Source organism: Xylona heveae (assembly GCF_001619985.1).
Source record: "Xylona heveae TC161 unplaced genomic scaffold L228scaffold_1, whole genome shotgun sequence".
Lineage (NCBI taxonomy): Eukaryota > Fungi > Ascomycota > Xylonomycetes > Xylonales > Xylonaceae > Xylona > Xylona heveae.
In genome coordinates this window covers 3,150,734-3,176,156 of record NW_017264193.1, presented here as the reverse complement: position 1 = coordinate 3,176,156, position 25,423 = coordinate 3,150,734, and the positions used below count along the sequence as shown (strand labels likewise).

General features: G+C 49.1%; 7 protein-coding genes across 7 annotated transcripts; 3 read left to right on the top strand and 4 right to left on the bottom strand.

The window, feature by feature from the left end:
- Positions 1–51: 51 nt before the first annotated feature.
- Positions 52–2,373, top strand: L228DRAFT_255012 (MFS general substrate transporter). The gene is made up of 6 exons (XM_018333864.1): positions 52–1,302; positions 1,355–1,371; positions 1,438–1,570; positions 1,622–2,025; positions 2,081–2,158; positions 2,210–2,373. The coding sequence occupies exons 1-6, from the start codon at positions 393–395 to the stop codon at positions 2,219–2,221; spliced, it is 1,554 nt and encodes a 517-aa protein (XP_018192491.1). The 5' UTR covers positions 52–392; the 3' UTR covers positions 2,222–2,373.
- A 973-nt stretch (positions 2,374–3,346) lies between these two features.
- Positions 3,347–5,778, top strand: L228DRAFT_280076 (transketolase; the record flags this gene model as incomplete). Its single annotated transcript, XM_018335755.1, has 4 exons — positions 3,347–3,600; positions 3,658–3,901; positions 3,956–4,840; positions 4,894–5,778. The coding sequence occupies 4 exons, from the start codon at positions 3,347–3,349 to the stop codon at positions 5,776–5,778; spliced, it is 2,268 nt and encodes a 755-aa protein (XP_018192490.1).
- Positions 5,779–8,134: 2,356 nt separating this feature from the next.
- On the bottom strand, positions 8,135–9,461 carry L228DRAFT_243486 (deoxyribose-phosphate aldolase). The gene has a single exon (XM_018331695.1). The coding sequence runs from the start codon at positions 9,139–9,141 to the stop codon at positions 8,350–8,352; it is 792 nt and encodes a 263-aa protein (XP_018192489.1). The 5' UTR covers positions 9,142–9,461; the 3' UTR covers positions 8,135–8,349.
- An 876-nt stretch (positions 9,462–10,337) lies between these two features.
- Positions 10,338–13,727, bottom strand: L228DRAFT_206937 (hypothetical protein; the record flags this gene model as incomplete). Its single annotated transcript, XM_018329699.1, has 2 exons — positions 10,338–10,918; positions 11,093–13,727. 2 exons carry the CDS (start codon positions 13,725–13,727, stop codon positions 10,338–10,340), a joined length of 3,216 nt encoding a protein of 1,071 aa, XP_018192488.1.
- A 2,596-nt stretch (positions 13,728–16,323) lies between these two features.
- On the bottom strand, positions 16,324–18,145 carry L228DRAFT_235936 (hypothetical protein; the record flags this gene model as incomplete). Its single annotated transcript, XM_018330772.1, has 3 exons — positions 16,324–17,551; positions 17,607–17,956; positions 18,029–18,145. The coding sequence occupies 3 exons, from the start codon at positions 18,143–18,145 to the stop codon at positions 16,324–16,326; spliced, it is 1,695 nt and encodes a 564-aa protein (XP_018192487.1).
- Positions 18,146–18,878: 733 nt separating this feature from the next.
- L228DRAFT_235935 (PalH-domain-containing protein) lies at positions 18,879–21,215 on the bottom strand (the record flags this gene model as incomplete). The annotated part of the gene is made up of 1 exon (XM_018330771.1): positions 18,879–21,215. One exon carries the CDS (start codon positions 21,213–21,215, stop codon positions 18,879–18,881), a length of 2,337 nt encoding a protein of 778 aa, XP_018192486.1.
- Positions 21,216–22,637: 1,422 nt separating this feature from the next.
- L228DRAFT_22166 (hypothetical protein) lies at positions 22,638–25,169 on the top strand. Its single transcript, XM_018330277.1, has one exon. It carries the CDS (start codon positions 22,742–22,744, stop codon positions 24,812–24,814), a length of 2,073 nt encoding a protein of 690 aa, XP_018192485.1. The 5' UTR covers positions 22,638–22,741; the 3' UTR covers positions 24,815–25,169.
- Positions 25,170–25,423: the final 254 nt, after the last annotated feature.

Sequence of the window (25,423 nt, the reverse complement as noted above, 5' to 3'; positions counted from 1 at the left end):
CGTCCTAACTTAAGCAGGTAGGTATCTTAGATACCTAGGTAGGTAGGTATTTGGTGTCAGACCAACCATCTGTTTGCCTCCGTAATCATCATCCCCATCCATCCGAAATATTCTCGCTCTTTTTACAGGGGAGTTTCTTTGGTCAACGAACTGTCCTCTGGCCGATTCAGCGCCAGCGTGACTCGGTGCAGATGAGTCGAAGGCGCCGCTTTGTATAGAGTGCCGACGCTAACAATGATCTTTGACGCTTTACTAGTGCCCGTCCACTAATAATTAGGGTAGAGTATTTTGGCCCGAGCTCGATATATTATCTTCCCCTGCCGTGCAGCGAAGAGGCCTCCATTTCTGTCATGTTATCACTCTGGTAGACCATCTCAACCATCCAGAAGAGCATGCCGCAGGCGACGAATATGCAGTCTGAAAAGTCGGAACAATGGAACGAAGGGTCAACAACTACCGTGCTGACGGAGTTGACCTTCGAGACCCCTATGCCACAACCATTTCCACCATCTTCACTTTACCCTTCGCCTCCTCCCAAGTTGATCTCCCCATTTGACTGGACCAGCAGGCGGAAGATCTTCACCACGTGCCTATCGTGCACTGTGACTGTGGTCTCTGGCTATGCTTCCGGCTCGAACAATGCCCCTGGCCCCGTTATGGGAGCGGCCTGGGATGTCTCCCAGACTCTCCTCACCCTCGGCACTACCACCTACTGCATTGGATTTGCTATTGCACCCATGATACTTGCACCTTTTTCGGAAATCAAGGGCCGTGAACCGGTATTTCTCTTCTCTGGTTTGATCTTCTTTTTGTCACAGCTTGGTTGCGCATTGACGGACTCTTTTTCCGGCCTTCTTATTGCCAGATTTTTTGCAGGCGTTGGAAGCTCCACCTTTTCTACCATGGTTGGCGGCATCGTTGCCGACATATACCGCGTTGACGAACGGAATACAGCTATGGCCATCTTCGCTGGTGCCGCCTTCTTTGGGACTGGTCTAGGGCCGCTTGTTTCCGGAATTATTGCATTTCATCTCCAATGGCGCTGGGTTTTCTATGTACAAGCAATCAGCTGTGGCAGCCTCACATTGATTTCGGCCATTTTCTTCCAAGAAACTCGCGAGAATGTGCTCCTTTCTCGAAATGCTCGAGCATTGAACCAATGGTACGCCAAATGCCAGACACTTGGGATGCGTGGCCTGAACGTGGATGGGCAACTGCAACAAGTTCAGTGGAGTATAGCTACCAAAGAAGATTCAGTATCCCTGGCAAGCTTGCTACGTATATCCCTCTCGCGACCTCTTCGTAAGCTAGCTTATTACCCGTGTTGGTGCTGCATCTCTAATTTATTTTATAGGCTTGTTGGTCACTGAGGTGAGTACTTGCAATCATTTCTAGCGATATGCATTGACATGAAGTCGGCTGATCGCTCGCCTCTAGCCGGTAGTCTTCTGGTTTAGCTTGTGGATCGCTTTTGCGTGGGGGGTATTATATCTCTCCTTTGGTGGTCTTCCATTGACATTCAAAGCCGCCTACGGCTTTAACAGCCAGCAAATTGGGGCAGTATTTACATGTAACTCAACCCAAATGGTATTGAGATTTACTCATGGCTAATATTCACCAGCAATGGCCGTCGGAGCTCTTCTTGGGGCCACAGTTAACATCTATTTGGAAAGGCTGCGACCTCGGCTTGGAAATCCGATCATGTCTCCAGAGTCTCGCCTTCATTTCGCTTGTTTAGAATGTTTCATGTTTCCCACAGGACTTTTCATATGGGCTTGGACTTGCAGAGAATCTATTCACTGGATCGTGCCGTCCATCGCCATAGCTATTGCTACGATAGGCATCTATACCATCTTTCTTGCAGTCAACAACTACACGGCCGATACGTATCATCGATATGCAAGTTCAGCTCTGGCTGCACAATCGCTGACGCGTAATATTTTGGGCGGCGTTTTCCCACTCGCAACTGATGCTATGTTTTCGTCTATGAAAATTCCTGGTGCCTTGAGTTTTCTTGGAGGGGTGGTAAGCATCCGCTATACTGTCAAAAGAAAAGTTACAATCGTACTCATAGATCCAGGCCTTGATTCTTAGTGTTGTACCTTGGGCCCTTCTTATATACGGGCCGCGAATTCGTGCTAGAAGCAAGATTGCAAATGTGAGTAGCCATGCCTCTCGATAGATGAATTTTGCTAACAGCTTACTCCAGGAGATTCACTAGTAGAAGACGAGCTCTGGTGGTTCTCAGTGCGAGCAAAGTGGCAAATTCTGAATTCTACCACAAGCAGTCGTGGCCGTAAGTATTACCCAGCAGCAGGGTAATGGCAGCGTGTTTTCAACAGATATACAGGCAATGACATGTATATAACCATCAAAAATAAATTACATAATTTCCTAACTTGTGACTGCCATGATATTCTCGCAACCATAACATCCTGAGTTAACCATGTAAGAGCTTCAAGGCAAGTACAGGAACTGAACCATGTTGAATGGTAGAAAGTAAGTGCATCAGCTTATACTTTAATCAGTACTCTCTGCTAAAAATTTCATACATTTTATTCTCTTTAGTAGGTTTTGATTGTACTTCTGGAAACACTAAAAATTTCTATCAGGCCGGTAAAGTTGGAATTATGTCATTTCTCACTAGTCTTTTTGGAAGATTCTATGGTGTTTTAGAAGTTTGTAATAGCTTTACTAGAAGAATAAAATATAGACTAAGTATCAAATCCAAGAATAGTACAGATACAAGTTATAGTTGTTCTTGAAGTAAGGATTCTGTACAAATCAAGATTTTGTAAAATTGAAGCTCAGCTCCGGACCTGTAAGTAGTTTAACTAATAACAACACAAACTTATGCAAGTTGAACAAAACTTATAACAGGATATAAAACATGCAATGTAAGCATAATATGTAATAGCCTACGTAAGCACATTCTAACCAGCTCTTGCCATAACATAAGCACACAGGGAGGAACATAAGCATAATTTCTACGTTACGGGTAATAATGCAAGTGTAGATAAATAAATTACGCTTCTTACTAAGTCCAAACCACGAGAGGCGTATGAATAATGAACATTTATTAGATTATAGCTATAATAAAGGTACACAAAGATTATGCTTGATACGTGGTAAGCTCTGGGACTTTGTGTCAGTAAGCAGCCGATCATAAAAGTAAGCCTCTGACAAGGTAAGCATTTGTTCATCCTCATTGTATACTAGAAAGGAAGAGGACTTTCTATATATACATTATATATACCGTGTCTGCCAAGATCAGGTTTCTGGACTAACGACACACGGCTTAGATATCAATACATTTTAATCCTAGTAGGAATTACTCTCTTTCATCATGGCGAGCTTAACCATCAATCCTGCAACTTTCAACACGCAAGTTGCCTTTCGCCGAAGCCTAGAAAAAGGGGCATTAATACTTTACGACGAAGTGGAATCGAATCCGGAAAGTCCTACAAACATCTCTGGTAGCGAGTCGGACTCCCAAAATCAGACTACCGAAACCGACCATGGAGATCATGATCTTATTCTCAAGGCCACCAGTGTCTTGATAGCGGATCTCTGCCAGCAATTTGATGGTGGCCACCCTGGGTAAGGTTTTGTTTTGGGAACTTTTTGTTAAGAGCGACAGGCACTAATCTTGTATAGTGGTGCCATAGGCATGGTAGCCATAGGGATTGCTTTATGGCGCTATGCCATGTGCTACTCACCTGAGGACCCTACCTGGTTTAATCGAGACCGCTTTGTTCTTTCCAATGGGCATTGTTGTTTGCTCCAGTACATCTTCATGCACTATGCAGGGTACAGAGACATGACTATGGACCAGCTCAAGAGCTACCATTCTGACCGTCTTGATTCACTTTGCCCTGGCCATCCAGAGATTCAAAACCCAGTAAGAAGACCGCCCTTTAGATTCAAACTATGGGTGCAACCTAATATCTTTCAGGGCATTGAAGTATCCACCGGACCCCTTGGTCAAGGTATTGCAAATGCAACAGGGTTGGCAATGGCTGCTAAACACCTTGGATCCATATTCAACCGCCCGGGGTATCCCATTGTTGATAATACGACCTGGTGTCTTACTGGGGATGCTTGCCTGCAAGAAGGCCCTGCTCTTGAAGCAATAAGCCTTGCAGGTCAATGGGGACTCGACAATTTGATTTTGATCTATGACAACAATCAAATACAGAGCGACGGACCAGTTAGACTGACAAACAGCGAGGATATCAACCTCAAAATGAAGGCGTGCGGCTGGAATGTTATCAATGTTGACAATGGCTCCCGGGACGTCAATGGCATTCTCTCCGCAATTCACTCAGCCAAGGTGCGAAATGGCAAACCGACTTTCATCAATGTGAAGACCGTCATTGGGATCTACACAAAGAACTCGAATACAAGAAAAGCACATGGAACTCCGTTGGGAGAGGAGGAAACTTTCCATCTGAAGTCCCGCCTTGGTTTTGATACAAATTTGAGCTTTGATGTACCAAAGGATGTCGCCGACTTCTTTGCTTCCATTCCTATCCAAGGTGCTGAACATGTCCGCAAATGGCAAGATCTGCTTGGAGAGTATGAACGACACTATCCGGATTTGGGTACTCGGTTTCGGGAACGTATGAATGGCAAAGCTCCAGAGGTTATAAACACAGTTAGCCCGTTTGATCTATCGTTGAACGTCTCGGGGTGGTCAAACTCTCCGTTGTCAACAAGAGATGGTTCTGCTTATGTCATTCAACCATATCTGAAAAGGCATGATTGTTTCATGGTTGGCACTGCGGACCTGGACTCGAGTGTGGGGCTTGCATGGGAAGGCAAAGAAGACTTTCAATCGGTAAGAACCAGTACAAGCGCTCACTAAGTCAACGTGCTCACATGTGTCAATAGCCAAACCTATCCGTGGCAAAAGAGTTCCGAGGGTCCTATACAGGACGATATATTCACTTTGGTACTAGGGAACATGCCATGGCAGCTATTTCCAACGGCATTGCAGCTTACCATCCTGGTACCATTATTCCCATAACTTCAACTTTCCTCATGTTCACGCTTTACGCTGCGCCAGCAATTCGAATGGCTGCTCTACAAGATCTCCAGGTGATCCACATTGCCACTCATGACTCCGTGTCGATCGGCGAGGACGGTCCTACTCACCAGCCTGTAGAAGTGGCAGCATTGTACAGAGCGATGCCAAATTTACTCTTCATCCGTCCGGCGGATGTTGAAGAGCTTGAAGGAGCATGGCAGGCAGCAATCGCATCGACCAAAATGCCAACCATGATCAGCCTGTCTTCAGAGCCTACCGAGCAATTCCCAGGGATGACCAACCGCCAGAGTGTACTGAAAGGTGCATACACGATCATCCAGAATGAGCGAGCAGATGTGACACTTATAGGTGTTGGATCAGAGCTCGAGTTCGCGGTGCAGACGCACAAGTGCTTAGCATCAAAAGGCATTGCTGCACGTGTCGTTAGCTTCCCTTGTCAGAGACTTTTTGAGCAGCAGTCGCGGGAGTACCGACGAGAAACATTGCAACGCAATAAAGGCATTCCGGCGGTGGTGATTGAAGCGTTTGTCTCAAATGGATGGGAACGTTATGCCGATGCTGCAGTATGTATGAAAAGCTTTGGAAAGTCGCTGCCGCCACGGCAGGCACAAGCGTATTTTGGATTTCAGAAGGAGAATATTGTAAAAGTTGTCATGGCGTTCTTGGAGGACTGGCACAATGGACAAGTACAGGGTGAATTTCAGGAACTTGCGCAAATTAGAATTTAATATACACAACAAGCTGAACGTGCGATTCCTGGGCGCTGGACGCTTGATCTACTCAGGCAATCGAATGGTTCCCATTGAGAGGCCAGCCTGAAGGGTTAGTCTGAATATTCTCAGCTCCGGAGATTCTTGCTCCTGAGCCTATTTTCATAGCATAGTAGTTTATAGCACAGTAGTGTTGAAAGAAATGGCATTCCAGGGCAATCTTGATTCCTTATATAATTGAACTATATGCAAGAGTCAATTAATTGATACAAGGTTAATTAATACAAGGCTTGCTTTTTTGTTTAACATTATGTTTTTAAGAGGAGTTAGACTTTGAAGTATTTTTAATATTGAGGGCAGAGGGTTACTGGTATAGTATGGTATAATATAATACAGTATAATATGTATATATACAATACATATACATATATATATATATATATACCCCATACTTAAAAAGCCCCATTATGATCCGATTCCCATTCTAATTTAAAATACCGCTGTTGTATGTTCGTACCAATCTATGATTTAACTAGACACAGACACACCAAAACGCCCTCTACTGCCGGGCCGGCGCCTCATCATCATCCAGCGGCGTCACCTTCTTCACCACCCGTGCCGGGCTCCCTACGACCACACTCCAGGGAGGCACATCGCGCGTCACCACCGCCGCCGCGCCGACGGTGCAGCCATCTCCGATCGTGACGCCGGGCAGGATGACCGCGCCCGCACCGATCCAGCAGTCGTTGCCAATCGTAATGGGCCGCGCAAACTCGACATTGGCTCTGCGGCTCTGGACCTCGACTTCGTGCGTGGCGGTCAGGAGCGAGACATTGGGCCCGCACATGACGCGGTCCCCAATCGTCACCAGCGCGCAGTCGAGAATGATCAGATTGAAATTCGCATAGAATCTGTCGCCCAGCCGGATGTTGCAGCCGTAGTCGATGGCAAAGGGGGGCTCGATGAAGACTTCGTCGCCTTTCATGTCGCCCATGAGATCGCGGAGCATGCCCAGTCGGGCGCGTTCTAGCGCTGCTGCCGCTGCTGCTACTGCTGCTACTGCTGCAACACTCCCTCCTTCTCCTCCTTGTCCGGCGGTGGTCGCCTTGTTGTCCTCGGCAGAAGTGGGGAAGTAGTGGTTGTATTTATGTGCCCAGGCGCGCGCTCTGAAGCGCGCGGAAGCTAACTCGGGCACGAATGCATTGTATCTTTTGAAACAGGCGTGAACCTCCGTGAGCTATTTGACCAATGGTATCATTGAACCCGCATTCTCGATGGTTGGCAACTTAAGGAGAAGTTTGAACTTTGAGTCTTTGAAGAACACAAGGCGGGGCCAGAAAAGTAAGAAGGGGGGGGAGAGGGGAAACAAGACAAAAGCAAGACAAAAGCAAGACAAAAGCACAACAAAAACATGTATTCGATTCGAACAACTAACTTTGATATAATCAAGGTAAAGGGCAATTACGGCACTTACAGCATTCCCGAAATCATCTTCTCATAGTCTTCGCACCATGGCACATGCGCCAAGGTCCTGGCTTTTTCTAGTTCTCTTGGGGCTTTCTCTTGAGCTGCCATTTTTAAAAGTATATTAGTTGGATAAGGTGTCTTTTAAGACCAATAAGACCAATGGACACTGTGTAGTAGTCTTGGTACTTTACACAGTAAATCTGGACCAAGTATAGGATTCTTGGAGGTAGGACTACGGAGGAACGGAGGAACGTAGATCTGACTAGTCACCGCCTCCACCAGTCTGTGATCACCACTCAGATTGCCTATTTAGGAAAGACGTCAACAATTAATCAGCAAATGTTATGCTGAGAATAATGCTGCTGGTCACTGGTGATTTGCTCAAAATATGCAACATTTACACGAGTACCAGACTGATCGATAACCACCGCCTTTCCTTGAGGGTGAGCACTGTGAAGTATTCCACAACATGGACTAGAAAAGTAATCATCCGCTAATAAAAAAAAGAAGTAAAAAAAGATTAAATAAAGAAAAGAAAAGAGGAAAAAATACCAAATATTGAGGGGTAAACGGAAAAAATGAAAACGAAAATAAAAATAAAAAATTAATGCATATATGGATTTAGTCAAAAAGACCTCCGAGACCAGACGAACGGACGTCCTAAATGCCATAGTTTGTTTCGATTTACTATCATGTAATTTGTGGAGACCATTATACGGACTGTGGCCATGAAACTCAAATGCATAATCTGTAACTTAAAGGTTTAGTATTAAAAATAGACTGAAGGGTCCGTTTCAGGTTCGTTTCGAGAAAGGACGTAGGAAAAATATTTTAGCTGTGAGTTATCGCATGGAGATACTCGAATTCGTTTTGTCAGAGGGCTTGTACATTTTTACTACGGTTTGTACTATTACTGAATTTATTGTGGATCATCAGATAGAATTAGTCCTATATGCTTGGACGTCTCGGTATAACAATTTAAATCATCCCCGTTGCAATAGGCAATTGGATTGCAACATGCCACTGCCATCAAGCTTGGCAAAATAAGACCATAAATGCATAAGAGTCAAGACAAAAGATCAACATAAGACACACAGCACGAACTGATCAACCACATTCTCATTAATAACCACCCGCTTGGCCCTGATCGTGCATGGGCTTGAAAGTCACCTCGACGGGCTGCTCACCGATGCCACGCCTGCGGGCTTCCTCGAGGATAGCAACCGTCGCTGACGCGCCGATGCGGGTCACGCCGAGCTTCATAATATGAAGAAAATCATCAAGGTTGCGCACGCCGCCGGCAGCTTTTATCTGCACCTTGGGGCCTAGATGCTGACGCATCAGTGTGAGATGCTCGAGCGTGGCGCCTTTATAGTTGTACTCCCCACTGGGCTGCTTGACGAAGCCAAATCCAGTGGACGTTTTGGCAAAGGCGACATTCAGCTCCGTGCATATTCCACAGAGCTTGATGATGTGCTCGGGCTGGAGGTAGTCGTTTTCAAAAATGACTTTCAAAATGGCGCCCTCCGCAGCAACGGCCTCGTTGATGAGCTGGATCTCGTGGGAGACGTAATCCCAGTCCTGTCCGAGGACTTTGCCAATGTTGACTACCATGTCGATTTCAGACCCGCCTGCTTTGGCAGCCTCTCTGGCCTCGGCGACTTTGATGGCTGTGGTGCTGTTGCCGTGGGGGAAGCCAATGACGGGGCAGATGAGGACGTCACTGCCGCCGAGCTCGGCTTTGGCAAGTTCAATAGAGTACGGCTTGATGCAGGCTGTTGCCACGTGGTTTTGTCTGGCAGTTGCAAGACCCGCTTTGATCTCGCTGTCGGTCATGCTAGGGTGAAGAAGAGAATGGTCAATCATTTTGGCGAGTTGGGGGAGAGTGACGGTTATAGAGTTTGCGGTGGCCATGCTTGTAAGTTGTCTGCTTTTGCTCCTGTGTCTCGTGAACCGGACAGTGTTGCAGGAAATGCAGGCTTGGTAGGGGGAAAAAAAGGTCAAAATGACATGGAAGACCAACGTCTCGAAGGCTTCTTGTCCACGTGGTGATGATTTATGAAGTCCACTATATCCTCAAGCACGTAGCAATAGTACAATACCCTGATCAAAATAGCAGCTGTAAATTGTTTTAGAAAAGACAAACAGGCCGGATTCTCACCATTTCCGATCTGAGGTCAACATTCCAACAAGATAGAGGCTCCCCTCAATTCTACCTTGGAGATGCTCAATCGATATATCGGTGATTTGTACATTGCACTGCTCATGTTGCAGTACGGGGTAGAGCTCGGACAACAGCACTAACCCCCATATTTCGGTTGACTCTAACTGTATTTGGAGATACTCCTAACCAGAGACCCTCAAGCTAATTATAATTTCCGGTGAGGGGTTGGATACTTTAGCGGACTTGCGGGGTAACCCGGGAGTACAGTAGTCGAACCCTGGACTCGTTCACCAGATCTACCATGTCAGATCGACCATGCAGCTCTCTAGCACGACTGCACCTTGGAAACGTTAAGATGTAGTATTGCTGTGTAAAAACTACTTGATTACATCAAAGGCACCTTTCTAAACTTTCTAATGTTCGAAAACGTATTTTATTGATCGAAATTGTGTTCATCCATGTTTGCAATTTTCCACCATAGTCTTGTGAATTCCCAAGTTCCCAATGAATTGATGCGTTGACACTTCATGGGCCGAGCGCCGTATATATACATATGCAAATAAATATATATGTTACAAGGCAGAATATAAATCTCGAAATGAAATGATGATGACGATGAAAATAATGATGCGATGACCGCCGCTCTATGATGAAGAAGAAGAAGAAGAAGAAGAAGAATTGTTGAAATGCGGGGAAGGAAAAAAAAAAAAGAGAAAAGAAAATAGGAAGAAGCACGGTTGGTGCTGCAAGCCAGACGTGTCATATAAGGAGGTAGGGTATATAAGCAGTACATTGCGACGCACACGCACACGCAATACCGAACAGATTAGTCGGCTATGCCCGCGGCAGTTTATGTTTGCGAGATATTCTTCGAGTATATGCAACGCGAGCATGAAGATGGCGAAATCCGATCTAAATGATTAAAAGAAGATTGGAAAGGTGCTTTTCATCTCCTTGATCGATTGGGGCCCCATCTTCTTGATCCAGAGCTGTTGCCATTGGCCGACCATGCCGAAGGAGGATTATTACTATCGTCGGCGAAGCGAATATTGGTCTGACGTCGAGAATGTACGGGCTCGGGTTCAGTCAATGAAGGCGCGGAAGACGGTGTGCCGCTACCGCTACCACTGCCACTGCCACTGCCGCCAGGACCTTCTCCGCGACTGCCGGCGCTCGGTCCAGAAGCCCTATAACTGCTCGGCGGCACGCGCTCGGTGTCGTCGTCCTCAGAGTCTTCTTCGCCCGAAGCAGTCGACACTCCTAATGCAGCTTCACGACGCCTTCGCTCGGCAGCAGTCTCGGGTTCGCGGCCCGCAGAGTCGCGAGTGGATGGGGTTTCAACCTCTCCGCCTGCAGTGCCTTCATCGCGTCTCCGGCGAGGAGGGACGCGTTCTGTGCCGTCGTCATCCGAGTCATAGCCTTGCTGAGCAGCAGCTGATGGCGGCGTGACACCGGCAGAGACACGACGTGTAGCGGCTGCGGCCTCGCGACGGCGTTGAGCGGCAGTTCCACTCTTGGCGTGTCGTGCTAGCTCTTCCGAGACGGGGTGGTAAGGAATTTCGCGCTCTTCAGAGTCAACGAGTGTGAGCCCCTCGGGTCCCTTGGGGATTTCCTTTTCTGGATGAGCCTGTTGAATCTTGGCAATGGATCCCCGCCGTGCAGAGGGCGCCGGATCGCCATGGGGACTGCTGCTTCCGCCACTGCCGTCGCCGGAGGCGGTGCTGCTACTGCCTGGCTCGTTTATTGCAGGGATATCACTGCCACTAATGGCAATCCCGGCGTCACCAATGCTCTTTCTCAAGGCGGCGTCCTTGTAGTGCTCTGGTGCGTCGCTCTGCTGGAGGGCTCTGGCGCGTGCTTTGGGATCGAGTTGCGAAATTTGCTTGATGAAATCACCCTTGGTCATCCGTTCGCCACCAGCAGTAACGGTGAATCGAATGCGTGCATCGTCTTCAGCTTGCTGGCGCTTGTTCCGTTCCTTTTTAGACTCGGGATCAGGCTCCTTCTCCTTCTTATTCATGCCCACCCAAGTCCCCATGCGCTGCAATGCTTGTCGGCTCGGTCCCTCGCCCGCTTCCGCCTGAGCTTGCTTCGAGCCAGGTATGCTGTACTTCTTGACGACTTCACCGTCCTCATCTTCCACAATGATAGTATTGCCAAACTGGTAGGCCAAGGCAGGGCCACGTCTGCGCTTGTGCTCGGCCGCCTCTCCATCGCCGGTTCGGGAGCGCTTCCAATCTTCCCACTTCTCCTTGAGACTCCGATTCGGTTTCCCGACGCGTTCCGCATGGTGCTGCACCTCCTGTTTGATTTCTTCCTTGTCCTTGTTTGTTTCCTTGGCCATGGCATGTTCGAGTGCTGGTCCAATATGCTCGTGCTTTTCGTGCTCTGCCCGGGATACACCATGCTCAACGTCGCCTTCTTTTCGAGCCTCTTCCCCGGCCTCTTTTACGTCTTCTTCCTTTTCGCGCTCCGAACGACCACGCTCATCCTGTTCCTTGAGCACGTTTCCTTCTTCGTCCTCGATGATTATTTCGTCTCCTTCTTGGTAGGCCTCCAATTCCTCCTCCTGCGCACTGCCGCGGCGAGAGCGATCCTCTTGGGGCGACTCGCTCTCGTGGGGCGTTGATTCGTCGCTCCTCTCGACAGCCGTATCAGATGGACTCCTTTCCTGACGTTTCATCGGCATGATGGCTGACTGGCTGATAGGGCCACCGGGGCCCATGGACGGCACGTCTCGTCTCCTCCGCCGGCTCAGAGGCCGTAAGCTCGAAGATCGATTGTCGTGAGTCGGATATTCTTCTTCCTTTTGGCGCCGCAAGAAATTTCCAGGGAGGCCGATAGGACCAAGAGTACCGGGCTGGATTTCAGAAAGCTTTTCGACAGACGAGTCGGTATCATCTGGTCGGCGCATCGACATGGAGCTCTTGGCCTGAGATGAAATACGAGGAAGTCGATTCATCCACGAAGGTCCTTCCTCGTTGGCTTGCGTGTATGACATGGTGATGGTGAGGGTGTTGATGTGCTTGCCTAGCGTGAACACAGCAATGGAAGAGCCATGAACAAGAATGGATGAGACCACCAGAAAGGTCGTAATGGGCCAGATTAGATATTCGAGTGCATAATTGGGGGAACCCGGCGGCGGCAGCTTGGCCAAGGGCGTCGTCGAGTCGGTCTCCAGCTCTGCACGGGCAAGGATCGCAGCAAAGATGGCGCCGACACCAATAGGACCAAAATGCCCGGCAAAGAGTGCTTCTCGCCACGTTTTTATATCCGGTATCACTGGCTTCAAGGCCATCATGATAGGAATTCGCCGGAAGAAAATAACAAAGAGGGCAATGACAACCAATCGCCAGGGCGTGGTGCCGTGCGCAGGCGCATTGTACTGCTCCCAGGGGATGATGGAACCGAAATAAACAAAGTATGCCAAGTTAAGCAACAAGTCAATAACGTTGGATACGTGCGACTCTTCGGTCTTTTGCAGGAACCATCCATCATTACTGAAACCCACGCCGGCGGAGAAGCCCACGAGTAAATCGTCGATGCCAAGAATGCTGCCCGAGCCGGCGCAGAAAAGCGCCAAAACAAAGTAAAAGACGAGAAAACTTTCTCGATCAACCATTTCGCGTTGTTCAGCCCATTTGATTGCGTGCCGGCCAAGGTACCCGATGATGAAGCCGTAGATGGCTCCAAAGACACATTCGTAGAGAATTGTCAAGACGAACCAGTGAAAAGACACCTCGTTGGCGTCCGGGCGGTAGTGAATAAGGTAGAGAGACAAATAAATAAAAGGAAAAGCCATACCATCGTTGCAGCCGGACTCGGCGGATAGGACGTCACGCAAATGTTTGGGTACACGTTTTGCAAACTTACCCTTACCCACGACAGACGATGCCAGGACAGGATCCGTAGCCGTGACACAAGCCGCACAGCAGAGTGCTTCGAGCCAGGACAGCGGCGGAATCATCCACCAAATGAAAAGACTGGTCATGAGCCAGCCAAACGTCATGACGGGAAGCAATAGGAAGACAACTGAACGCCAGTGCCTCTCCATGTAAGCGCGCGGCAATTCGACGCCGACGGCAAAACATTGCACGACCAAGACGATGCGCGAGCATTCTAACGTGATCTGATCCACGTTACCCCATGAGCCCGGATTGAACAGATTGGCGGCATGCGGACCAAATATTATACCGCATATGGTTGCGACGGCGGCTTCACCGAGGTATAATCGCTCCTTGATGAAGGAGGAGCAAAGCATGAACAGGCTAGTAAAGCCGCCCAGAATGATGTAGGCCAAATGAGGCCGATTTATCGATAGCTGATTCCAAGTCATGATTCCCAATCGGTGATGAAGGCGCTCAGCTTATAGCGGTAGGACTGGACGTTGGCGAATACTGTAATAGTCGACCGGCCGGCGAGTCGACGCGCTCGCGGGTTCGCTGTTCCTCCGGAACCTGGCATACACTGTTCGCTTGCCAGCTATTTGATTGACGACCTAAATCTATTCGGAGAGTAGTATGGACGAGCGTTGCAAGCAATTCACGGCCTGCAAACGACACCTCCGGATCTTCTTATCCTGCCCCAGGCCACACTCAGCTGCAGCATCAATGCCGTCCACGCCCGGGAGCCCAAGATGCTGAGAAATTTATAGCGGCTTATGATAGCAGGATAATATCGAGAATCTCTCCAGAGATAATGAGGAGAACCAGCGACGAAGGCGGTACGAATATCCGGCTGAGTGGGGGTTTCTCGAGGTTCTTCGACCTAATCGAACGTACGGAAAAGGGGATCAACCGAAGAACGTCGAGAGGACTCTAGGGGATCGAATCGCACAGAGGGATGGAGTACCCTGCTCTGAAGATTATAAGATTGGGAGGACGAACAAGAAGGTGAAGAAAAAAAAATGAGAACGGCGCTGGCCGGTTTCCTTGTGCCTGGGGGGAATTGGGGAGTGTGGGTGGACGATTATGGTGTCAAAAGTCGGGACTGTAAAAGTCTTGGCTTTCTTCACAACTCGGCGAACAAGCCACCTATGGCCTTGTTTCTTTTTTTCTCTTGTTTGTCTACGGTCTCTTAATTCCCGTACGTTCACTGCCACCCTTTCACATACAGGGCAGGCTTGCCAATTCGTGTCTGCTCTTCGGGTTTTCCCCATGGAAATCTGTTTGGTGTCTTGGCTGCGACGCTTACGGAGCGCCAGTGAACCAATCAGATTCCATTCAGTCCCCAGTCAAGAAGTCGTGGGGGAACCTGCATCTGCCAACCTCAAGTATCGGTACTTTTGGTGACGTATTCCCTATCGCCCCTCCCCACATTAAATAGCAGGATTTTTGGATAAGAAGCTAGTACCAGTACATGGCGCAGGATTAACAAAACTCCGCCAAGCCTCCATTTCATGCGCGCCCCAAAGCTGCAATTCATCACTTCATCGTCTTTCCCACATGCGTAAGGTAAGAACTAATCCTGCACAATTGGACCGTCCATGGCCATTGCTAGATAAGGCCTTGAGCCTCGTGAAGGGCATAAATGTAAATCACCACAAATATGACTTCCGTCATCATCTATACTATGCAAGCATACACGCCTAATCGTTTATCATGATCTGTTTATTCTCGTGAATGTGAATTTTTTTAGTCGCTCTCGGCAATGACGTCGCTGTGGAGAGAGGCCGTCAACCAGTGGGAAAACGACGGAAGAGAACGAGCGAGGAGGTCCAGGCCAGAGGTAATATAACCGAGTCTGTATCGGAGTAGTCCAACTCAGAACACGCGTATCGGTGCATGTTTGCGCCGCAGTGCCAAGGTGATACTGCATGGGAAGGGCGATTCCCACTACCTGGGCTGTCCCGGGAATGCTCAAGCCCCCGATAAACTCCGACGACACCGAGGGACCCTTCGGACCCATTTCAACACTCCACAATCAGCCGTCATCCTCATCTGATATGTATACACGACTATCTGATTATTGACTGTTTCTTTCAGCAGTACAGAGTACCTGAAATGTTCTCTAGCTCAGACTAAGACAAAAATATATTCTGCCTCAAACGCATACATCGAACTTTCATCTGGTATTTAAACGCCTCATATGAAATCTCAAACTCTCCGTGCACGTCAATGAATCCCTAGACCACGTGGTCATCTATCCTTTTATTGTTGTACACGGGCTGTTGCATACATATCAAATCCTCTAGTGACCCGCATTTTTTGAGCCCAGGCCATGACAGAATGCCAGCTAATACTGAGCTATTGTTCATCCATCGTCGCGACGTCCCGTGCAGCATACCAACACTTTTTCAATGTTCCCTTGGGCTCCTACGATCACCGCATGGTTTCAAATCCCCGGTATCGGACCCTTTACCATGTAAATAATGGGAACCACGTCCCGAATGCATTGCATGTTGCATGTTGCATGTTGCATTTTGCATTTGCATAGGCTGGCATTGGATTCATACCATTCCTGGGTCCCACGTGCCCAACCCCACGAAGGAGCGTTACTACGGGGTGCTCGTGTCTTCCCACCACGATAGATCAAACAGAGCACAGAAATCCCAAAAAAGGCCAGCATGTCTTTCACTATCCTGGCAATTGAGAGAAGGTGGTCCAGTATCAGAACATGCATCCCGGAAATTTTTCCCGAGTCTTTTGTTGCCCTGAATGGGAATTGGATATTCGATACTCCAGTGCAGATATCCGTTGACACTAAAAAAAATGGTTCGAAAATTGCGCGGTATACGTTTACAAAAAGCAAAAAGGTATCGCAAGGCAGTAGCCCCGTCCATCCATGATTCACGCCAGTCTTATCAACAACGCCATTAACCAGATATTCCCAGGCTTTAACCAAGAGCGGGGAGGTAGTGCGCGATGTGTGTAACAGTGTAGCCCGATGCCAAACCGACATCTCAAGCTACCGTCGTCAATTGACATTTTCCTCTATATTTCCAATGAATCCAGACCCCAAATCTGTACGTGCTTGGCTGCCTCCGGCGGGACCCGACGGACCAGTCGCTTGTACACAGGCTGGCCTCTGGGGCCGGTTTCCGAGAGCTGGACACTCGGACCGCAATGGAAGAGGAGGTCCCCAATACCGACCCACCTGAGGTTCTTGTACGTGGGTTTCACCATTTCGCGGCCTAGCTTTTCTTCAAAGGGTATATTGCTGGTTTCCAATGCGTATTTGGTGAGTTCAGACCCGTGTGGCGCCTCAAGGATGCGAATTGCGTATAAATGCGGTAAAAAAGGTAAAAGGAGTCGGAGAATTTCATAAACGTCAGAGCGGATACTGAGCCCCAGTTGCTCGAGATTCGGGCAGCCGTGGACTAATCGGCCCAGTTCATCCTTGTCGAGCATCCAGCGATTTGACAATAGCAGACACCGCACGCTTGGCCCATGGTGCTGGCATAATGCATCTAGGAAGGCGGTTTGGAGAGAAAGTTCAGGTGTTTCTAAGCATGAAGGAGGGGTCATATCTGGCGTAGAAGTGCCACCTATGGTGGATGACAGGTTGGAGGGTGATGTCTCAATGCTGCCACCGGCCGAGGAAGAAGGAGAAGCTTTTGAACTAATGATGTAAAACTCTCGAAGACCCTTAACCAAAGTTAAAGAGTCCACACCAAGTTGAGAGACCTGATCGCATCGTACATATTTGAGCGCAGGTATCACATCTTTCATACCCCATCCCTGGTCAACAAATGCGGTTAGATTGTTGCCCGCGCCATTCTCCGCGCCAGGGCTATTAATCGCAGTTATCGACTCCATGAGTTTTGGATCAAATGCGCGGTCGAATTCGCCATTATTGTGCGCGTATAAATTGGCTATAGAAAGGTGTCTGAGTGGCAGAGCGTAGTTGGCATTTATACATCTTCCAAAATATGAATGTAGCTGAACACTAGGTTCAGCTTCGTTGCGCATTCGGGGGCTCCAATGAAGTCTTAGCTCACGCAATTTTTTCGAACCGAGCAGAAGGAGCGATATGTCGTCTGGGTAGCAAAGTGGATCGATATTGAGGACTTTAAGGCTGCGAAGGCTTGGGATCGGCGGGATGACACTGACAGGTCGAGGGACTCGAGATGTAGGGAATTTGAGAGTCAAAGAAGTCAGCTTTGGTCGCAAGGATAATCCTTGGTATAGATTTAGAAGCGGTTTGGTTCCAAGCTCCCAGCTGTGATAGTCATTAGCCATAGTAACCCGGAATGAATCATTGCAGTTAAACTAACTTGACCGCCTCAAGTTTCTCCATCCTGTCGATGGCCGCGCGAATCGACATGTTCAAGAACATGGTCCCGTCAGGTATCCTGCCCGATTTTGCGAATTCCTTGACGTTATTTTCGGATACCTCTCCCACGACTTTGAATGACCGGACCAAGCCTGCCACGTTTCTGGTAACGAGTGCATTGAGTCCCATTGCAAACGGGCTTGCGCCACCATGACCCTCAGCTCGACCATTGAAATAGCGAATCTGTGCATACGACCGGAGTGTGACTTTTTCGTAGAGTTGAGGCACAGTCATATAATGGAGGACCCGACATGTCCGGCAGACTCGCGCGAGGTCGGCAGGATCGTCAAGCTACATGCTTATATCTCTCAGCGGTGGACGTAATTAGAGACATTATCGTATCGCCCACTTTGATCAACTTACGTGCGTTACGATTAGGGCAATCAGATTTAGCGGTAGAATAATCATCCGCTCGCCATTGTCGTTGCGCAATTCAGCCACCGAGGAAGAAAACATATTCCCGCTCATTGCGGAATGCATTGTGTAGTCGTCTTCCAAGAAGAGGACAATGGAAGTTGCGACGAACAATTTCACATCGATATATTTATTATTGCAATTGATTTCTCGAGATTTGTTTTGGAACAGGTAGAAGTGGACCCAAGGTAGCAGCGAATGAAAAGTTCAGGCCGTCATATATGGTGCTAGCCTTACGGCCCTGCGGGCGACGAATTCGAGAAATCGGCAGCGTTGCCTAAATTATTAACAAGGTGCATTAAAGGTTGCTGGTGTCAACGGGGCATTTTGGCCGATGCCGGGCGCGCCGCAATGTCAGCTTATGTAATACAGTTTTGCAGTCAAAGGCAGACGCCAAACAAAAGCCAGTGATCAAGTAGGGAGAAAAGCGATCAGATGTTACCTCCCTCGCTCCTACTCATAAAAGCATCTTTCTAATACACAGACTAAAGACAAAAGTTATATAGTAGACCCTCACTTAATAAAGATAAAATAAAAATAAAAATACAAATAAAAATAATTCTCTTTCATTAAAATAAAGCGCCTCGCCGTTTCGCATCAAAAGCGACTCTAAAATCTGTGCCATTTTGGGGGTATATAATACAAATACACGCGCTGTAGCTTCCTGTACATAATTTAAAATCGTTGGTCCATACAACCAACATCAAATGCGTCTGCCACATTTTGGACAGTCAAGGTATATTCAGAAAAACTAGTTTCAGGAGGTCAGAGCCCCAGGCCATCGAAAGCGACCCACATGTTAAGCGCACCCTCCTGGAGGGGGATGTACAGTGTCTGTTAACTTGCCGTCGCCAGGGGCGCTTGTGAGTACAGCGCCTTCTGCCGAGGAAGAAGTAAGTGCTGCATCAGCCGTATTCCTCTGAGATGATGAAAGAGGTGGACTTTCAGAATTATCTGATGATAGATCAAAGGCTCTACTGCGCGTTTCATGCGAAGGGGGTATCTGTGGAACAAAAGAAATGCTTTGTGGCCGGTCCCTTGAGGGCGGCATCTGAAACGGTGTGGGAGGATGCCGTGAAGAGGAGTAACCAGACGGAGGAGAGAGGAATCGAGCTGAGGTGCCGTTTGTATTCTGCCCGTTGAGCAGCTCGTGATTGACAGCCTTTCCTTGGGTAGCACGAGAAGAAACTCCTGTCTGCGGCGGTTGCACAGGGCTAGCTTCCTCATCTGGCATCACCTGCGCTGGTTCCTGCGAGGACCCGGGGGACCAAGGTCGACCACGGGGCTGAGCGGGAATGATAGTCAGCGGTAAAGGAGTTGTTGTACGTGAATGTCGAATCCGCTGTGCTCGGGTGGGAAACCCGAATCTGGACAATACACCGCCTGCCGGCGTGCTTTCATCCTGGACTGATGTTGATGATCCAACCGATAAGCGCCTGTCCACGACCATCCCACTCGCCACCTCTGGCGGAGGAGAGGCGCGCTTCCGTTTGAACGGATTGATGACCTTGTGCCATCGGGCTTCTCTATCGGGTCGAGAAGGGTCGACGCCATCATCGCGGTCATGGGTCGTACTCGAGGAGGCATCTTCTGAAGATGGAGTCTTTGGCTCTCTGTTGGCTAGCATGGGATTACCATCTTCAAGGCTCCGTGGGTGGATGGCCGTTTCCTCGGGTATCGGCGGTGTCGAGTCCGACACGGAATGGTAATGCACCGCATAAACAGTACTGGTAGCGCTCAGGCTTTCGACGGCACTGAGCGGAGTGGTACTAGTCGAAGGTATTTGAGAGGGATGTGGATATGATGCCGGGTGTCTGCCCGAACCATGGGCCACGACTCCATTATCTCGAGCAGCGGCCTCCCCTCCGGACTCGCGATTGTCTCGCCGCTGGTGAGAGCGACCAACACGGAACGCAAGACTGGACATTCCTCTTCTGCTCGTGCTTGTATTGGCAGGTTCCGGTCTCTGGACCGGCATCCCTCCATGGTCGCCTCCCTGGCCGCCACGCCTCGGCCCGGGTCTTGAGACCTCCTCGGAGGGAGTGATTTCCAACATCTCATCACCATCGAATATTTCACGTCCCAGGATACCATCTTTTCGCTCGTCCCGTTCCAATGCTTCAATACGTTCCACCCATTCCCAAACAATAACGCTTGCTGCGGCGGCGCCGACCCAGCGAACGTAGTCTCCCCAGCTGCCAAGATCTGGCTTCGAGATGTCCAAAACAAAAAAGACGACCGGCACAAAAATGGCGCAGATGGACAAGAGTGCCACCAAGGGCATGTTCCACATTCGGGGATGATAAAAAGCAAACCGTCGCTTCGACAAAGCATAATAAACCACGCAGGCCGCATACAGAAAGCTCAATGCAAGCGCAAGAAGATAGTTGAGGGCGGGGATAGCATCGTCAAAGTCTCGCGGTCGAGTTCTTCCCGTCTCGATGACAAAACTGTTGAGAATGCTGAAGATGGTGTCGAGCACAATCAAGGCTATTCCCGTCCATTTGATGACGACTTTTTCCTTGTGCCGTGGAAAAAGCCGAATTAGCGTTTGGACTTGAGCGAGCCAGACAAACAAATCGGAGATGACTCGAACCACGCGTATTTCCAGTCCATTGGCGACTCTGTCTCGCAGCCTGTCGGCATCCATGAAGCCCAGAATGTATTGTTTTTTGGCAACATTGAAAGAGTCGGCCGAAGCAATCGTCAGGGAGATGGCGACGGTCAGGGCCGCCACAGTCTGAAACCACGGCCGAATGCCCAGACCGACGACAGGAGTGCCACCCGACGCTCCGCTGATGATGCCGCGACCGCCAAGAAGTCTTCGGCTGCTTGATGAGGAACCGTAGAGGAATGATCGCGGTGTGATGCACAGAGCGATGACTAGCATCCAGCTCACAACCGTGGCAGCGGAGATGGCGTAGGCTTGCGGAAATGTCGAGGCATAAAAGGGATCACGGAGGTCGGCGACGGTGGAGGGATCAGACGAGCTTGGAGGTTCGGTCGCCATGTTGGCGCCGGTGCAGCGAGGCTCAAACACGGCATTGCGAGTGAGGGTTATCGTCGTGGATTCGTCGATGCTAAGGATGCCATTTGATGGCAGGGCAAAGGGGGTACAATGCTGCGAGGCTGTCATTTCTCCGCAATGCCAAAATGTATAAACGCCTGACGAGACATGGGAGGTCTAGCAAGCATACCCGTAACACTGAGCTGCTTGTGGAAGAACTTTGATGCCACAATTGCCTCCGTTCATGACTACTGCGACCCCGTACAGTCAAGGTCTCCATAGTATTCCTCGCTAAGGACGGTGGTGGGCGCGGGTTGAAGCTTGGCGATGATGGAGTGCCAAGTATTTGCCAATCCTTTCTCAGCGATGACAAGAAACGACCGGCTCAACGCCAGATCCCATTGCCCACGGAAGGGGGCGCACGACGGCCAAGACTGAATTCGATCGCCTCCTTGCAGGGGCCTGGTGCAACCAATTCATCGGCAATACGGGGGTTGGTCCATATATGGCATCTGTAAAACGGAAACGCTATGTGAGAAAAGGATGATGCGAAGTTGAGAAAGTCATGACAAAGGGTATTTGTCGGGGGGAGAGGTAGATCCTAAAGTGGTGGTTTTGTTATTATTAAGGAGGAAGAGAGAATGAGCAAGTCGAGGTGGGGGGGAAAAGGAGCCAAAGCGACCAAAAGTCCCGAGGTATGAAGGAACAAGGGAAGCAACTTATCGGAGTACCGCATTACAGCGAATTTTATCGAGTAAATTCGGAACTCTTAAAGTACCTCAGCTAAGTAAAGTGTCTTACAGTGATCAATTGAGGAGGGAAGAGCGAGAGAAGGTGATCCATGCAGAGAACACGAGGTACTCGCTACTCTTGATGCCACTATTCCAGATACCACAGCGGAGGTATAGGTTACTATTGTAGGTTGTCAAGGGTGTCACACGAACAAACTCAGACTTTCAGTTACAGGGACTTAAGCTATACCTAAGACCACTACCTTAAGGTAGTTGACAACGTTCAAATCTACTTAAAACTATCTAAGCTGCTAGAGAGAGTGAGTGCAGCAGGCTTCTTAACAATGAAACCCCTTGAGCAACTCTTTCAACTTTCATCCTTTGTGAGGCTATTATTTCATCTGATCCTTTTTTGTTTGGCATCAGGGCAGGCCCAGCACTACCTAAGGTAAGTACAGTTCAGGTACGGAGTACTAGAGCAGTAGCCGGCTCACGAGCACATTGCGTGGGGGCTTGGTCAGCCCCGTGCGCTGTATATGAGTTACCTGGTTCGGTAATATGAGAAGGAGATCGATCTTCGAGCTTCACATGTGTGGCGTGCCACTTTGACAGCCGACAGTAGTAATTGTGATTCGTGTGTTCTGTTCCTGGAGAGCAATCCTCCTCCTCTTCTTGTTATTGATCACTTATGTCCTAGGCATTCATGTTGGGTTTGACTCCATAGTCGCACCGTCACTTAGGATTTCCCCACCTTGGTTTCTGCCAACGCTTGGCATCTGTCATTTCAATCATTTCTGGGATTCTCGAGACATGGCCCGACCCATCGCCAATTATAAACCCCAGAGCATCGCTGTTGAGCAACTTTCCTGGTCACAGGCCGATGTGGAAACAGAATAACGAAAAAAAGGCACCTTTCTATGAGACATGGCAGAGCCTGTGGTGCAGCAACTATCGATCAAAGATCGCATTGCCGCACTGAATCTGGGGCAGGTAGGCCGAGCCCCTGACAAGAGTCCTGCCGTCAAGCTATCGAGCATCCAAGAGCCTTCACATCGCGAAAGGCCTCCGCTGCCTCTCAAGCGGCCAGAACCAACAGTAAGAGGACAGTCGGTCAATGTACCCATCCTTAGAGATCACGGCCCCTCTTCGACACAAACGGTGGGCAATGAGCCCATTGGCCAGGATCAGAATATCATCTCGCCTCCACCTCTAACACAGAATGCAAAGCGGCACGCCGATGCGCCCAATCGACAACCACCTCCCGCTCTCCCTCCACGGCGACTTTCTGAGCAGGTCCCGCCGAGTCTACCGCCACGAAGACCTTCTGAACAGTCGCTATCTAGTAAAAGGGTCTCGGAGCGCCAAACCCCTATTCTACCCCTGCGTCGTCCTTCCGAGCAGCAGCAGCTACGAACCAGAGGTTCCAAAGAGTCATTCTCTTCTATTGCAACTAGGTCCTCCACATCAACCGGTGCTCTACGCACAAGCACGTCCCAATCTAGCTTGTCTGATGTTCAGCCAAACCGAACCTTGCCTCCCACTTATGATCCTGCGGCTGCACCCCCGCTTCATCCAAAACGCTTGAATCTGCAAAACGTCGATAATGAGGCAAAAGCGGCAGGCCAACCGTCAAGCAAAAGTGATCGTGCACGCCCCGCCCTTCCTCCGCGGTTGCCTCCTCGAAAATCAAAGGAGCGAACCGAAACGGCACAATTGATGCCAAAGACGAACCCAACTTCTTCAAGACCATCAGCTTTATCTTTTGCTCTCAATAAGAATACCGAAACTCCACCGCCAGTTCCCGTAACCAGGCCCACAGAAGTCCCGACCCAAAGAGGACTAGAAGGATACGATCAAGGATTGCCTCCACCAATTCCATTGGCTTCAAGACCGAAACCTTTGGCTGCGAACGCTACCCAACAACTTCATTCGCAGCATCTGTCGTGCCTGAAATGCTGGGACTTTACTGTCCCGGATAATCACGCCGCTCGCTTTCCTCGGGACACTTTACCTTCGTTGTCCATCGAGTGGCTGGCTTCTGAATTGACGTCCCCATTACAATCTGTCGTCGACAAGTTCCGTGCAATCTTCACCTGGCTCCATCACAATATCGCATATGATGTTGACGCTTTCTTCAATGATAATGTCAAACCCGCCACACCCATCTCGACTTTAACCTCTGGGCTTGCTGTTTGCGAAGGCTATGCAGGTCTATTTGCTGCGGTAGCAACAAAAGCTGGTCTCGAGTGCATCGTGGTTGGAGGGCATGGAAAAGGGTACGGCTTTTTAGCCCTGGAACCTGGTGCTCCCATCCCTGCTTTTCACTCTCAACACGCGTGGAATGCGATCAAGTTGGATGATGGATCTTGGAAACTCATTGACGCGTGCTGGGGTGCCGGCAGTGTGCAGGGAAAGGGCATGCCATACGTTCCATCCTTCAATTCGACACAGTTCACCATGACGAATGAAGAATTTGGCCTCAGGCACTATCCGACAGATCGCGCCCATCTCTTCCGTTCCGACGGACGCGAAATCACCTGGGAGGAATACTTCATTGGGGATAAAGGAGGCGAGCTTCGACAGCTTTTTGGGAAGCCGGAAGACGATCATGGCTTCAGCAGTGACAGCTTTGTCCCACGTTATAAGACCATTTCGGTCTTTGGGTCAACGGAAATAACTAGGTTCCAGTTCATGCCTATTTGCGAACATTGGGACTTTGATCGCATGGGTAAGGGGAAACCTTATGTTTGTGTATTGATAGTTGAAGGAGTTGATGGCCGCCAAAACGACCGCGTCCCCTTTGAAACAAATGGTCGTGTCTGGTGGCTGGATATTCCGACACGTCAATTAGGCTCCCCGGGTCAAAAGGTAACCATTGCTGCTATTACCAAATTCAATGGCAACGACGGCCGTGGACTCAGCATTACAGAATTCGCGCAGAAGAAGGGTAAAGTGAGCATGGCATGGTCTTACATAGCCGCCTGGGACCTGATTTGAAAATATCGACCTGGTGCGCAACAGAATAGCGCAATTTACTACCGCCCAAAAATTCAAAAAAGGTTTGATGTCATACAAATCAAGTCGCTGCGCCTCTTCTTCGACCAGAATCGGGGCACTTAATAAGATCTACAACGAGGCTTCATTGAAACGCATTTCAATATTCCCGTAACATGACTTGCAGCTGTCTACGAGCACAACCTCAAGCAAACCGTCTCAAAGAACGAGGACGTTGTTCGTACGGATGCCAACGCAACACAAATACTCTGCAGCCAAATATGAGTGGACTGTATGTTCTCGATTCATAACTGCTTTTTTCAGCATTATAGAAGTTTGGATTGTTAAATATACCACTGCGTTTCGTATCGGCTCAGTTCAACCCTCAACTAATGAAAATAATACGGTTGGATTTTGTCACAAGGATTTTCCATGCATTTCATTCCGGCGTCGGTCAGGAATCAATTTGACCAGACTGTTACAATTAGTTGTAGGGCAATTCGATGTTTCACAGATTATTTCAGCTACCTTATTTATCACATCGAGGACTGTGCCAAACAAAGGGCCCAGGACTCTGCGAAAATACATTTGTCAACTCAATAACCGCAGGTA